The sequence below is a fragment of the Lolium rigidum genome, chromosome 1 (genome assembly GCF_022539505.1).
Source record: "Lolium rigidum isolate FL_2022 chromosome 1, APGP_CSIRO_Lrig_0.1, whole genome shotgun sequence".
NCBI classification, from domain to species: Eukaryota; Viridiplantae; Streptophyta; class Magnoliopsida; order Poales; family Poaceae; genus Lolium; species Lolium rigidum.
Genome location: NC_061508.1, coordinates 353,869,754 through 353,885,414, shown reverse-complemented (window position 1 = coordinate 353,885,414; position 15,661 = coordinate 353,869,754). Strand labels below are relative to the sequence as shown.

The 15,661-nt window shown below is 42.9% G+C and overlaps 1 protein-coding gene across 1 annotated transcript; it reads left to right on the top strand.

Moving 5' to 3' along the window:
• The first annotated feature begins 10,386 nt into the window (after nucleotides 1–10,386).
• Nucleotides 10,387–14,001, top strand: LOC124702134 (probable serine/threonine-protein kinase PIX13). Its single transcript, XM_047234247.1, has 6 exons — nucleotides 10,387–10,614; nucleotides 11,343–11,686; nucleotides 12,286–12,421; nucleotides 12,918–13,060; nucleotides 13,146–13,269; nucleotides 13,380–14,001. The coding sequence occupies exons 1-6, from the start codon at nucleotides 10,530–10,532 to the stop codon at nucleotides 13,793–13,795; spliced, it is 1,248 nt and encodes a 415-aa protein (XP_047090203.1). The 5' UTR covers nucleotides 10,387–10,529; the 3' UTR covers nucleotides 13,796–14,001.
• Nucleotides 14,002–15,661: the final 1,660 nt, after the last annotated feature.

Genomic DNA, 15,661 nt, shown 5'->3' with positions numbered 1-15,661 from the left:
GCGAGCAAGTCTGTTTCCGGGTGCAGCTGAATTGACAACTCCGCTGTTAAGGCTTTCAAGTATTCTTTGTCTCCCCTTGTGTCGAATCAATAAATTGGGTAATACTTCCCTCGAAGACTGTTGCGATCCCCTATACTTGTGGGTCATCAGCCCTCCCCTATGTTGATGTTTGTGGTAGTTTCCACGTTTATTTCTTGTAAATTGGCATGTGATTAATGAAGGCGTGGTAATTAGAAAAAAAAAATGCATTGAAACCCCTATGAGAGCACACACGCACACCCTACCCCTATCAGCATCTTCGGAAGACTGAGATGCTAGTAGTTGCAAAATTCTCCTTGTTTGTATTTCTCGTCTTTTGGGGTTTTTTTTTCTGCAAATGTTCTTGGACAGCCCTCCCCTATGTTGATGTTTGTGGTAGTTTCAACGTTTATTTCTTGTAAATTGGCATGTGATTAATGAAGACGTGGTAATTATAAAAAAAACATGCATTGAATCCTATTAACCGCCTAGTACCGTAAATCCTCTGTGCCAACCAGGTCGGGGTACTTGCACCGTGCCGCATACCTCCCGCCTGGGCTAGCCAAGCTAGGTGACAGCTTTCTTTCTTTTTTCTTTTTTAATACTATTTGATCTTTTTCTTTTTCTTTTTTTGTTTCTTTTTTCTTTTTAAAATTTGAAAAAGTTTAAATTTAAAATTGTATAGATTCAATAAATATTTAAATTTGAAAATACACAAATTTAAAAGATTTTTATATTAGACATTTGTTCCATTTAAAAATTGGAGTTTGTTCAAATTTTTTAAAATTTCAAGATTATGAAAATTGATCTTTTTTTTATAAATTCTCACATTGCAAAAAAATATTCACTTTTTTTGAAAATTATCAAACTTTTTTTTACAGATTGAAAATAATCAAACTTTAAAAAACAGCAAGGAAATAAAAACAAAAAAAAATACATATCCTGTTGCGGCGTGGCCCAACAGACCGCCGCGTGGCACGCCGGAGTGTGCGGCAGGACGCAACTGCCGCACGGGTTGGCACATAGTAGCTCCCACCTAACACAACCTCTATCTAATGATCGCACATGGCGAAATTTAATTGGGCCAGCCCATTTACTCCCAGGTTTCTATCATCGATAACATGTTTTCCGATTTTCTTCTGCTTTTGGTTATCAAGTGGTTGGCAGTCGGCTTTTCTTCATTTTTTGTCTGTTTTTTTAGTTTTCTTTGTTCTGTATCTATTTTCTTTTGTCTTTCACTTATTTTATTATTTTAATTTTTCTAAATATAAAATTTTGAAAGCGCTAAGATTTTGAAAAATATTCCATTTAAGTAGTGTTGCCATTTTGAAAATGTTTAGAGTTTTAAGAAGTTCAATATTTTAAATGTTCGCATTAAAAATATCATGTTTATTTTGCATTTGAGCATTTTTCTAGTTTGATTATTTTCAAATTCTGAATTTTTTAAAATCTGAACAATTTTCAAATTTATAATTTTTTCGGAATCTGAGTATTTATCAAAATAAAAAACCAAAGAAAACCGGAGCACACAATCACCACTGAAAATAGCGGAGCGAAGGATGGCCAAGGCCGTACGAAACATTGCCTGAGCCTAATTTACTCGTGAACCCCTCATTCTCTAAGAGCAACTCTAATAGAGCCTGGAAAACGGGCTGAAACAAAAAAAATCCAGCGACTTTACGGGTTCAGGCCGAAAGTGGGCCAGAATGGAGCCTGAACTCGCGGCCAGGCCTGTAAAACGAGTTCGGGGTCCCGAGAAACTCAGCGACCGCCTCGTATTAAAAGGGGTCCCGGAGGGGAGTTCGGTTTTCCAAACCCTACTCCCCTCCGCCGCTACCACTTTCTCCGCCGCCGCCTGCCTCCTCTCTGGCGAGCAATTCTTCCGCCGCTGCCACCACCACCCATTCGTCTGCAATGGGCCGCTTAAGACGCGTAGGTAGGGGAGGGGGTCGAATCGGCGGCGGGAAACCAGCTCCGCGTCCGCCGGGTGTACGGTAAGAGGCGGACCGCGCGGGTGCGCTCCGACGGCGCTTGGAAGCGGGCGGCACGGAAGTGGCCGCGTGCCGGGCAGTGCGCGGGGAGGCGCGCGAAGAAGAAGTCGAGGAGGCTTCCCCGCCGGCTCGTGCAGCCCGCCGCTGCCGGCGCTTCCCCCGCGCGGCGACGACGACGACGACGATGCAGACGGGCCGCCACTCATCTACGGGAGCTCGGTGGAGGAGGCGGCGTTCGAGGTGGTCTCGCTCGTCGTCGTGTAGGAGTCGCCGGCAAGGAAAAACCCTCCGCCGTCGCAAGAACTGCCCCGGCGATAATCCGGGGCCTAATCTAGTAGTTTAGGTATCAAATTAACGAATGTAGCTCGATTTGCCCCATATTTCGGCTAGTTATATGTAAACTATTGACGAATGTAGCTTGATCGGAGCAAGAATGGGTTCAATTTCGCAAGATCGTCACAGCACATTTTTCCGCGACATTTGATTTTTGGTTTTTAGTTCGCGAGTTCGGTTTCTAATCTGCGCCGTCACTAAAATCATCTAAATTGAAAAATTCGGGAAACCGAACTCTGCGTTTTCGATTCGGAGGAATACGGGGGCTCTGCTAGAGATGCTCTAAGCGGAATGGTCCGTAGTCATCGCTTAAGACGATGAGTACTAGGAGCTCCCGTTTTTGGCTGTCAAGTTGTTGGGTTGGCCTAGCGTCCGACTGAGCTAGATACATTTCGGCGCGTGCATAGCGTGGGTGGACTGTGAACTGAGAAAGTAGACGGATTTCGCCGACGACGACGCAGCTCCATCCATCTCAAAGAAGAAAAGCTTTGCCTCCGGTCCGTATGCATATGCATCAAAACGTTCACGATATGCAACTTGACTTGGCAGGCCATTCTCCCGTCGCCTGTCGGAGTTTCACACGGCAACGACGTACGGCTCCATCTCGAAGAAGAAACGTGCGTAAATGCATCGCCGTGCGGTTCATCTTCGTCGTGGAAAACCCGCTCCATCGACCGGCCAGCTTCAGCGCAAGCCGACAGGACGGATTTCAGCTAGTTAACCGGGAAGATATATAATTGACCAGCCGATCCATGTCGTAGCGAGCTGCTGCTATCTACAATGTCGTCCTCAAGTCTTGGACCATTATTATTCTTCAAGTGAGATAGATAGAGAAAATAAATACATCCTCTCAAGTCTCAAGTTGCCATAGTTGGAATAAAGCTCGATGGGCTCGATTTTAGCGCGTATATCTGCTGTTCAGAGATATTCTTCAGATCATTAGGGATCCATACAGGTCCTGTCATATTAGCTAAAAGTGATCGCGGCGCACACATTAGTGATCCTGTGTAGTACGTACCCTCCGACAACCCTCTCCTTCAGTTCAATCAAATTAACCTTTGATTTCTAGAACTTTAGTTCATTTCACTGAAATGGAGCGGACCAGAGGGTAAATAAAGTTCCCTCTATCTTAAAGCAACTCTAGCCGGCACATTTTTCACCGATCCATTAATAATCATCAATAGTAGTACAAAGAGACCCAAAAGTAATAAAAATTACAAATAGGTCATTGGACCACCTAGCGACGACTACACACACTGACACGAGCCGAAGGCGCGCCACCCTCCTCGCCCCTCCATCACAAATAGGTTATTGGACCACCTAGCGACGACTACACACTGACACGAGCTAGGCAAAGCTTGTCGTAGTAGAGCTTGTTATAGTAGACAGACGGAAAGTCGTTGTGCTAAGACCCCAAAGCAGGGGCGGAGTTACACCCCGGACAACTAGAGCCATGGCCCGGGGCGCGCCCAATTTTCTAGCCTATTAACTCTGTAGATATTGAATTCGGCCCGGGGTGATGTGCGTCGCTGCCAATCTTTTCTGACCCAACATAAGCAATACGAGCAGATGGACGAGCGTCACGAGGCATCGAAGGCTGCCTCCTCCACCTCTGTGCAACCATAGATCGGCCGCCAGCGCCGCTCGACTGCTGCCTGCTGATACTGTGCTCGAGTTCTGCAGCTCTACATAATCTCCACTCGGTCCATTGTTCGATCTGTTCCCCTCCCCGCTACTTGAGTTGGGCAATTGTTGGTCATCTCAAATTCTCAATGCTTTCACTTGAATTGATTTGTGCCCACCGTCCAGAATTGAACTGTTGAACAGAGTCATTGACGTAACGTATTTTGTGAAACGATTTCATGCTTCAAGACTATTATATCCCGGTACTATTATGTCTAGGATATTACAGTATATCAGATTCATCTCATTGAAGACTATTATTTCATTCTTCACTGACATAACAGATTCATCTTATATTCATCGACGTAACAGACTCATTGACGTATCCCAATACTATTATATCTGGGCTTTCCTTTCATGCTTTTTCATAGTAATTTTTTTACTAAAAAAAATGAGCTTAATTTTTTGGCCCGGGGTGTGCTTCAATCCTGGCTCCGCCACTGCCCCAAAGGACCAGCGCACCAGAGCAGCAACCATCGCCAATGATGATAACTATAGATCGGAAGAGATTGACCTGAAACCACACCAGTGAACACGAAAACCGATCAGATCCCAGGAGATCCGCCGCACACACAACTCCACGCGCCCTCCATCGACGCTAGATGCACCACCAGAGCGAGGATAGGGCGGGTAGAACCTTATTCTGAGTTCAGGAAGTAGCCGCCGCCTCACCATCCTGAAGAAGGATAATTTGGCCAAACGGAAGTGGAAGGGATGTTAAAAGTGTTGTTTTTGTGATTCCACTGAAACCGTTAATCATTTGTTCTTGCCCATTGCCCTTTTGCGAAAATAATATAGCGTATGATGTACCTTACTTACAATATTCCGCCACCAACTAATATTACTAATATGTTTGGTAGATGGCTCAATGGTGTGAGAAAAATTGATAAACTGAAGATTATAATTGGTGTTTCGGCCATTTGTTGGGCTATCTGGAGGACTAGAAATAATATTATCTTTAACAAACAAAGTGAGACTAATTTTTTGCAGGTTATCCGACGGGCTGCTCATTCAATTCAGCAGTGGGTTTTCTTTCTCCCGGTGGAGTAGCGGGAGGATATGGTTATTGGATGCAACCGGATGCTAGTGGTTGCTCAGGATTTCTTTTTCCAGGCTACTGGGTGGCAACATCTTAATAGAATAGCAAATGCATAGCTTTTCTGTTAGCCGTATTTTTAGTTGGTTAATCCATATATCGACCTTATCGTTTTCATGAGTGTAATAAGTGATGATGGATCTATTTTGACTTGATACTTTGATTTTAATAAAGCAAGCCGTGTGCATCTATTGATGCAGAGGCTGGGACTATACTCATTTATCGAGAAAAAAAAACATCCTGAAAAAGACAAGACACTGAAAACAAACTAAACAAAGAACGAAAACCTTCCCGCCGGCGAGAGGCCGCGATCCGCCACGCCTCCAAGGCCCAAAGGCCACCGGAGATGGAGCAGATCGACAGCATCGCCGGCGAGAGGGACGGAACCCTAGATAGATTTCACGATTGCCTGCCTCCTGCGTTCTCTCTTCCGTACCGGTTCGTATCATTCAACCAAGAGATGCTCTGGAGTGTTAATTAACCACCATCCGTACGTGTCACAACAACCTATATATGTATACAACCAAACTGACCCTACATCCAGAGGTGTAAGTGGGATCTCGTGGAAATCTCACTTACAATTTATTTTGTTATTTCTAATGCAAATTTTGAGACAAAAGTTTACACTACAACCTGTCAAAAAAACGGGATTCCACTTGGTGTCTTAGAGATCGCTATCTTCATTGACTAATGCATGAGGTACCACTCTTGGTTTTCTGGCTAGTTGGAACTTTTGCTGGTTCGTGTTAGACGGTATGAAGCTTAAAGCTGCTAGGTACTAGCTGCATGTCAGTGCAAAATGAAATATCTCTTGATTGGTTGATTAAGACCGCAGGGGTGCAAAGGGTTGGCTTACGGTAACCGAGAAAACAATGCCCACCGATGAACTTCGATGATGATGCACGTGACGGATCGGTGGATGGATGCAACTTGGTATGAAACTCCTCGAATAAGTGTAAGTTTTTCCTTTTTTCAAAGTTATATATTTTGAAATTTAATTAACCTTTGCATAAAAATAGCAACATATGTGGTATCAACTTCGGGAGGAGGTCACAACGCCAGAATTAGCTGAGTCGATGGCTCTTAGTCGTGCGGTTTCCCTTGCAGGTGCAGATGGTTTCGACATGATCTTGGTAATCTCGGACTACCTCTTATTGGTTCAACGGTGGCAGTCACCACAGCTGGATCGAAGCATCGTTGGCGTGGTTATCCAGGAGATCAAGTTTCTTAAGATTGGATTTTCTTCCTTTTCGATTAGTTATGTTCGTCGTCATTGTAATGAATCGGCTCACATCCTCACATCCTCGCTCGCTCGGCTGAGCAGTTTATTTCTTCGGTGTTTAGAAACTATACCCCGGAATGCATCCGGAAAACTCTATGTAATGATTTGCTTTGATTATCAATAAAGTGGCCGATTTCTCTCAATTTTTTTTATCATATTATCGAACTACATGTCAAAATAAATCTAATGATACTAATTAAGTGTTATAAAAATATTACAATTCTCATGTCGGAGTTTCACACGGCAACTCCTCCATCTAGACCGAAGAAAAGGCTTCGCCTGATCCGGTCCATTTTTTATATGCTCGACCGTTACTTCATGATGAATTTGTAGTTATTGAACACGGTGTTTGTGGCCAGCTCCTAGCTAGACAGCCGTCGTCATTATCGCAAGCGAGAAATAAATACATACTCTGATCTTAAAGTTCCCATCGTGGCACGTACGCATGGATGGTTGTACGTTAAGATATGTCTCAAGTCAAATTTTATTAATTTTGAATATTTTTTAGAAAAAAAGTACTCCCTCCGGTTCATATTAATTGACTCTAATATGAATGTATCTAGACACATTTTAGTTCTAGATACATCCATTTTGAAGTCAATTAATATGGATCGGAGGGAGTAGCAGTATTTATAACAAAAAATTAATATGGCTAGATTCATCTTGACATGTAATTTAATAATATAGTAGTTTGATGTCACATATGTTACTATTTTTTGTAAAAAATTAGTCAAATTTAAAAGAGTTTAACTTCCAAAAAGACGCACTCATTCGCGGACAGATGAAGTACCCCATAAGGAAGAGCGTACATTCATCTCCCAAATCCACACAACATACCCGATAAGGAAGAGTGGTTACGTGGTAGATTTTTTTCTTTTTGCGAAACATAGTACAATAAAAAACGCTCGCACATTCACCCCTATGAGCACCTTCAAGAGACTGCGTCGAATAACTGATCCGGTGGATCTGGAGATTGACGAAGTCACCACATGCGCCTCGCTATCGACGGGAACGTCGCCTCCCACTGAAAAATATTCCGCCTTTATGATACACCAAAGTGTCAAATCTAGAATTTGAACTCTGGTGGGCTGGGGTGCCACTGTCCTCCTAACCATCCAACCACAGGTTGGTTCTCCATGGTAGACTTTCTAATTCGAGCACTAGTGCCATATCGCCGATGAAGAGTGGTTAACACACCGTCGTTATGGGTGATCGCTTGCGAAAGAATCCTAGAGGGTTCAGCCCCAACTGTTTGTTATAATGTGTGTTCAGTGGCTTGTTCTATAGTAGTGTGCACTTCATTAGCGTTTAGCAAGATACCCCTTTGCTCTAAAAGATATATTCTAACTCATTTCAGAAAGTTCGACATAACAGATTCTACAGAAACCTAAAAGGCCTAGCGTGAACAAGTTTAAAATCAATATATATAACCATTGTCTAGTTATATCACCATACCATAGCTAACACAGTATGCACATGTACGAACGTTATTTGCTTTTACAACACTAAATTTTACCAAATAAGTAACTTCGAAAAAGTACACAATATATGCTTAAATACTATGACAACACTTCACTACAAATTATATACAAGATAATTCAACATAAAATTATATTTCATTGTTTTTATTTCCCAACTAAAACAAGTAAGGGGACGGACAAAAAATATATATAAATAAAATTTCACATTATTTCTTTGCAAGACTAATTATTTTTTCGCTACTGAAGTTGGTGCTAAAAAGAAAATAGTTGTCCAAAAGCAATTGAAATGTTTTTCACTATTGAAGTTGGTGATAATTAGGTCACTTATTAAGTAAAAATTTTCTACAATTCAGTGACAAAGAGATGTAAAAAAAATTAGTATAAAAGAATAGACATCCAACTAAATTGATTAAGTTTAAAATTCATTACAATCATAAACATTCCGAAAATTATGTTACATAAATATAGATAAATCTTGATATACCAGTACTATAAAGTGTCAATAACTACTCCATACGCTAAGCTCAAAGAAAATGGTATATATATGTACGGTGAACATTAAATGTTTTGATGAGGACATCTCATTCGTTTGTGCATGGAGAATCTTTTACAAAAATGTTGTGCATGGAGAATCTTTTACAAATTCATCGGCGCGGTAGTTTTCTCTCACCCGTTACGCGTGTACCTCATCATGTAAATTTTCTATTTTGAGAGTGAGAAATATAGTGCCCATCAAAACGTACATCAACGATGGTTCGCATTCATATATCTCTCTGACCTTGATTTGTATCGATCATATATTCGTTACACCAACACTTTGGTGCACACTTAGAAGTAGCTTCATCTCGATGTTCCCCTCAATATCATATTGAAAGTTTCATGTTTCAAGAATTTTAGCTGAATAGGTTATGAGTTTTTATAGGTGTTATGATACAGAGAAGAAATAAGGTAAGATTGTTGTGCTAAGAAGAGGTGAACACAACCATCTATGTACATACGACCATACAAGTGTGTGTTCCATTTGTCGAGCCTAATGCAGGCATCCCAATAACCATGATTTGTATCCTCCCTCATACAAAGTTGGCAACAAAATCTTTTGGGGAGAAAAATACTAGGCATATCCCCAGTAAATATGTTGAGCATGGCCTTGATAAGAATTGGATGCATGTAACAAAACGCCCCCTCCTAAACAAGCCGCCACACGAGCTTGTTGGACATGTGTAATGTATTAGACATCAGGAGAGAGGAAGGTGCATTGCGTGTTTGTGTGTGTCAGAGGGAGAGGGTTCAATATACATCTTTTTCATATCACACAGATGGCATAAAATAAAACAATCAATAATGTGATGACATCACACGGTCTTCTAGCATTACGCATGTGCGATGTGACACTTGTCCGCGAGCATTTTTGTCTAGCACACTAATCACAGTCATATATGGGCCACCGCTTACAATGAAACTGTTTTACATGGCTAAAAACTAGCCGTGTGCGACGAGGGGTGTTCCAAGGCATGTTCTATAGTAGTGTACACATCGCCAACATTCAAAAATATATTCCTTCGAGGGATTTCTATTCTTCTCTAAAGTTGGACATAAGGTATATGGACTCCTGAGGTGAGAATGGTTTAAAATCAATGTATAATGCCATTTTTAATCTTTCGAAAGTTGGATTTCTTAAATACACACAATTGAGTGATATATTCTCTTAAGAGAATCAATGTATAGGGCTTAAAATATAATGCCAATGAATGAAATGAGAATATCTTGGTTACCGAGAACCAACCTGTGGTTCGATGGTTAGGAGGGCAGTGGCACCCCCAGCCCACCAGAGTTCAAATCCTAGATTTGACATTTTGGCGTCTCATAAAAAAGGCGGAATATTCTTCAGTGGGAGGCGACGTTCCCGTCGACAGCGAGGCGCCTGTGGTGACTTCGTCAATCTCAAGACCCGCCGGATCAGTTCTTCAACGCAGTCTCTTGGAGGTGCTCATAGGGGTAGGGTGTGCGAGTGTGCGTTCATAGGGGTGAGTGTGTGTGCGTATGTATGAGCGTCTTTGATTGTACTGTGTTTCGCAAAAAAAAAAAAGAATATCTTGGTTACCAAATGTATATATAATCAATAAAACTTAAGTGGTATGTATATGTATGTTCAAGAGAATATAGTTTTGCAAGTCGTCGTGACACGGATGGTTAAGTAAACACCGAGAATCAAAGCATCTCTTGGCCCGCTTACTTAAAACTCCATGCTGCAATCTGCAGAAGAAAAAGAAAGATTAACACTGCACTGGTGCAGACGGTCGGGGAGGCGTAGCCTGCCGTTGACTCCCCCGTGGACTCCACGCCGAGAGGACCCACATGTCAGAAACAGAACCGACGTGCCTATTTCGTCAGTGCAAAGAGACGAGAAATTCCGCAGAACTCATAGTGCATTTTCTCGGTGGTCGTCGTCGTCTCTGTCTGAAATCGAGTGGAGTAACTCACTCGGCGTCGGTTCTTCTTCTTCTTCCTCGTCGCTTCCCTCTGCGACTACTCCAACTTCCTCCCTCCTTCCCCGCCTCCCCCCACCACAAGCATCTGCTGCGCCGCAGTTGCAGTTGCGGTTGCGGTCGCAGGCTGCTTCTCGCACGGCCGGCCGGCCCGCCCGGATGGGGAACTGCGCCAGCGCCATGGACGGGCTCATCCCCTGGGGCTGGGGCGCCAAGAACGCCGCCGCGCCCAGCAACCCCGCAGGTATACGCCGGACGCCGACCCCCTCCCTTCCTCCATCCGTTTCATTCTTGTCATCTCTTGTCGCTTGGTTTCCTCTTGCGAGAGGGAAAAGTTCCAGCCTTTGGGATTTCTTCAGTAATCTCCTTTCCCAACTCCATACCAATTTGCAGTGGGGAGAAAGTTCTTTTTCTTCTCTGACACCCTCCCCATTTCTACGCCCGTTTGCGTCTTGAGGACGGCCGCCCTTATGCATTTCTTGAATTTAACTGTAGAAGAATATATCTGTTCTTAAACTTATTCTGGCCTAGCAGTGGGACTAATACCGGTAGCAACCTCTCCCTGCTGCAACTGCCGGCATGCATACTCCACCGATACATAATTAGAAAGTAGTAAGGACTTGGTCAACCTGTGTCTGTATGTAGTCCTAGCGAAGTAAACCTTGCTCTTGCAATCAATTTTTCTTGATCGCTTGCTGCTGTGCTGCATGCCAACTGCAGAATTTTTTGGTACTCATTACAAGTTACAATATGTGCAACCAAATAATTTCATGTTTGGCCTCACTTGAATTTGTCCTTCTTCCATGGGCGGGCAACTACTTGACAACTCTGCCCAAGTGATAAACAGCTCGATTCCAAACTGTGTTCAGTTCATGAACTTTTCAGTTCAGTATCTCAATCCAGCGCATCAAATGCGTTGTTTTTGGTAAGTCAGTAAGCACAAGCCCTCACATTTGCTGATGCTCTGTGTAGGGATGTCTGCATCGAAGAGGACCACGAGCTCCTCCACCACCGCCACCACGGGGAAGCTGTCCACCACCAGCACCTTCATGCAGTCAACGGTCAGCGGCTGCAGCACCGATGACTATCCGGAGGGCGGAGAGATCCTTGAGTCCCCCAACCTCAGGATCTTCACATTCGCCGAGCTCAAGAGCGCCTGCAGGGGCTTCAGGGCCGAGACCGTGCTCGGGGAGGGCGGCTTCGGGAAGGTCTACAAGGGGTGGGTCGACATGAATCCAGCCAAGGGAAGCACCGCCACAGTGGTCGCCGTCAAGAAGCTCAACCCCGAGAGTGTGCAGGGGATGGAGCAATGGCAGGTGATTCCTCATCCAGAGATGAACTGGTTCTCTGAACATCTTTTTTGTTTTGTTTTACTGAATTATGAATTTCAATGGTTAAAATGAAAAAATGGTGCTTGGTAATTCTTAGGTATGTTTCAGTCTTCCTGAAATCATTGAAACCAATGATAGTAGCTTGGATTTTCTCAAGTTGCAATCGCCACATTTGCATATTTGTGGCCAAGTGGACAATGCTGGCCCTTTGCATTATTGGTCATAGTGCTCTTGTTGCTTGTTTTGTGCATACCCACATACTACTGTTATCTCACATTGTATCTATTGTCTTGTTGACAACTACTAGTACTTCCTCCGTCTATAAAGTATGTCTTAGATTTGTGTAAATTTGGATGTATCTATACACTAAATGGTGTCTTCATACATCCAAATTTAGACAAATCTAAGACATCTTTTTATGGACATAGGTAGTACTACTTTTTGGAAAAGAAAATAGCACTGGTATTTTTATACTATCGGTAAATAGGATTTTTCATATTTTATTGTTATTTTTTGTGTAGTACTACTTTTCTAAGATTTTCCGCTGTGCACTTCTCATAAGGAATTATGTCTTTTCGATGCAGTCTGAAGTGAATTTCCTTGGGAGGATCTCACACCCCAACCTAGTCAAACTCTTGGGCTACTGCATGGAGGACAGCGAGCTAATGCTCGTGTACGAGTTCATGGCAAAGGGGAGCTTAGAGAACCACCTCTTCAGAAGTGAGTCTTTCTTTCCGCACACCATCTTTTTCTAATGAAAGGCCGTGTGCATCATCATGATGCAGAAGCCGGGGTTTCATTCCCCATTACAAAAAAAAAATCTTTTTCTAATGATCGTATCTGAAACGGTTCTCCTTTTGTCAAACTGTTCTTCTCTTTATGCCGACCTGGTCTGCAAAGTATCACGCCTTGCAGATGCTGGTGAAACTGCAACATCATTTTCATCACATTATTATATACCAGCACCATGGTCCATAGTGCGATACAACTAACGACACTAGCACTTTTCGAGGACATTAGCATCGACTAGATTGTACGAACCTAGAAAATATCTTGTTGCTACTGCCTTCCATCATTCTTGCCAAGTCAATTTGCAATAGAGGGTCAAAATTAAGGTTTGTTCATGTCTGTGTTTTTTTTGCTTGTCTACCAAAGTAAATTTGTGAACAAATTCCCCATTTATTCATTTTCTGTACTAATTCATTAACATCACCAGGAGGGGCAGTTTACGAACCACTGTCTTGGAGCCTCAGGCTGAAGATTGTCATTGGTGCAGCTCGTGGCCTCGCCTTCCTTCATTCATCCGAAAGACAGATCATTTACCGGGACTTCAAAGCTTCGAACATCCTATTAGATTCGGTAAGCATTATTCTAAGAGCTATCAATGCCAATCTCTCTCTGAATTATACTCTAACCAGCCTGCAACCATGTCATGTGTGTTCAGCACTTCAATGCAAAGCTCTCAGATTTTGGATTGGCCAAGCATGGCCCAGATGATGGGGAGTCGCACGTGACGACACGAGTCATGGGCACGTACGGCTATGCAGCTCCAGAGTATGTCTCTACTGGTATGTTCTCCAGCTAACCCTCATTCTAGTATTCAGGCTCAAATACAAAATAAGCAATGTACATCATCTGTTCATAGCAGTGGTTAACACGGATTTCCATTCCATTCTAGGTCACCTGTATGTGAAGAGTGACGTGTACGGCTTCGGCGTCGTGCTGCTCGAGATGCTATGCGGGCTGAGGGCATTGGACCCAAGCCGCCCAAGCGAGAAACTCAACTTGGTGAACTGGGCAAAGCCGCTACTGGCTGACCGGAGGAGACTGAGCCAGCTGATGGATAGCCGGCTTGAGGGGCAGTACCATGCAAGAGGGGCCTTCCACGCTGCTCAGCTCACTCTCAAGTGCCTGTCTGGTGAACCGAAGAGCCGCCCGTCCATGAAGGAGGTCGTCGAGGCGCTCGAGCAGATCGAGTCGATGAAGAGCAAGTCGAAATCAAGGGAGGCTAGACGAGACAGCCCATCGATGCCGCGTGGTCGGGGAAATTCACCAAGGAGTGACAGTGGTAGGACAAATTCTAGGGGCAGATGATCACGAGGGTGTATATAGGCTGTAACCACCATGTAACTGATATTCATGTTCAGGATGTAAAGGTTGACCACCATTGTTTTTAGTTATCACGATGATGTTTGGTCTGATCATGATAATGGTCAATGTAATAGCATAGCGATATACGAAGATTTAGTTGTTGTCATACTCATATATATGCATAAATTCAATGATTTTTTCCCACTCAACTTCCATGGGTTTCAATGCATCAGATTGCACTACATATTACTGTCAGTCACAGTCAGTCATGCATGCCCCTTCTTAAGAATTGCATCAGTCACAGTCAGTCATGCATGCCCCTTCTTTTGGGTTTTGCCATGGTCCTGTGAAGGTGGAGGTGTTCTATCATCGTCATGCTCTGAAGAAATCAAACATTTGAATCAATACCAGAAAGGTTTTCCAAATCTTGCTTCCATATAAAATTTCTGGCTGGATATTGTTGCCGCGGTCAAGTTTTACTTCTGTTGCTGAATATCACGAGACAGAGAGTGATGGTGGACTTTTGCTTGCTAGCTGCTACATATTACTCCCGGGTGAAGCTTAAAGTGCACTAATCCAAAGCTGTCCAGGTCAACTTGGGCTCCCTTTTATCTTTTCTATTTTTGCTCCTAGTGGGAAGCTCACTGACAAAGCCAATCTCATTATCAAAATACTTAACTTTTTTAGTAGTGGGTATGGGGAATTTAGAAATGATTTCAAGGCACTCAGACGATCGAATCGGGCCTGATGCCTTCGTCGTAAATAGAGAATATATAAATATGAGAACCAGATTCTGCACTTGGCAAAAAGATTGGTCAAAACAAGTTGGAACTTCGTTGGAAGTATACCTACTTGTGTGCTTAGTCATTGCAATATGGTTCAACTGGATTTCTAATATGATTGAACAAAAAAGGAATGAATATGGGATCATTGGTTTATAATATTTTTAAGGAATCTTTTATTTAAACAAAAAACCTTACTCCCTCCAGATCAAAAATAGCTGTTGTTTTGGAGATGACTCCTGTTAAAATTAAAACTTTGACTATATGGATTGTTTCTAATATTTTGAATCAGAACTTGTAAAAGCTTAGACTTGTCCTCAGATGTAGATTATAATATAAATTTTCGTTTAAAACATGTATCATAGTGGGAAAAAAAGTTAGTGGTCAAAGGTAAATCTCGAGGACAACCGTCATCTTTTTTTATTTTTGTGATATGGACAGAGTGATTATTAGATAACAAACATTTCAGCACATCAAAAGAAAGAGCTTGCAATTGAAATAGTGAATTTTATAGCACCTCCAACAGAAGCGCGGCGCACAAAAACCGCTGATTTACCGCGACTTTGATAGGGTGAGTTGTGTTTTTGTTGATGTTTCATATGTCAAATATGTGATTTATTTGTGCCTAGTTTGTTCTCTTCTTTGTGCAGCTCACCGTTGCCCAAAATCTATCTAGAGGTAACTGGAAGAAATCGATGAAAGGAAAGGTGGTGAAAGGGAGACCATTCACTTTAGCTACATGGTGCTTGAGAAGGAAGAGAAGTGGAGGAACCGAGACATGGAGGTGCCCATCAGAGCCAAGATGGAGCCACACCTTATGGGCGATGATGATGAGGATGAAGCATCAAGTGATGGTGTCAAGAGAAGTTCTATGCCAAGCTCGGTGGCAAGGCCCAAAAGACCAATGGGAGTGAAGCAAGCAAAAGAAATGAAGGGGAAGAATTCCGGAGATAATGACATAAAGAAAGCTATGGTATGGTGAGTGCAAGCAAGGAATACACAAGGTGTCCGCACCCGAGGAGAGGAGGGCCGTCGCCGAGGAGAGGAGGTTGGCATTGGAGGAGAAGAAGATTGCTATGGAGGAATA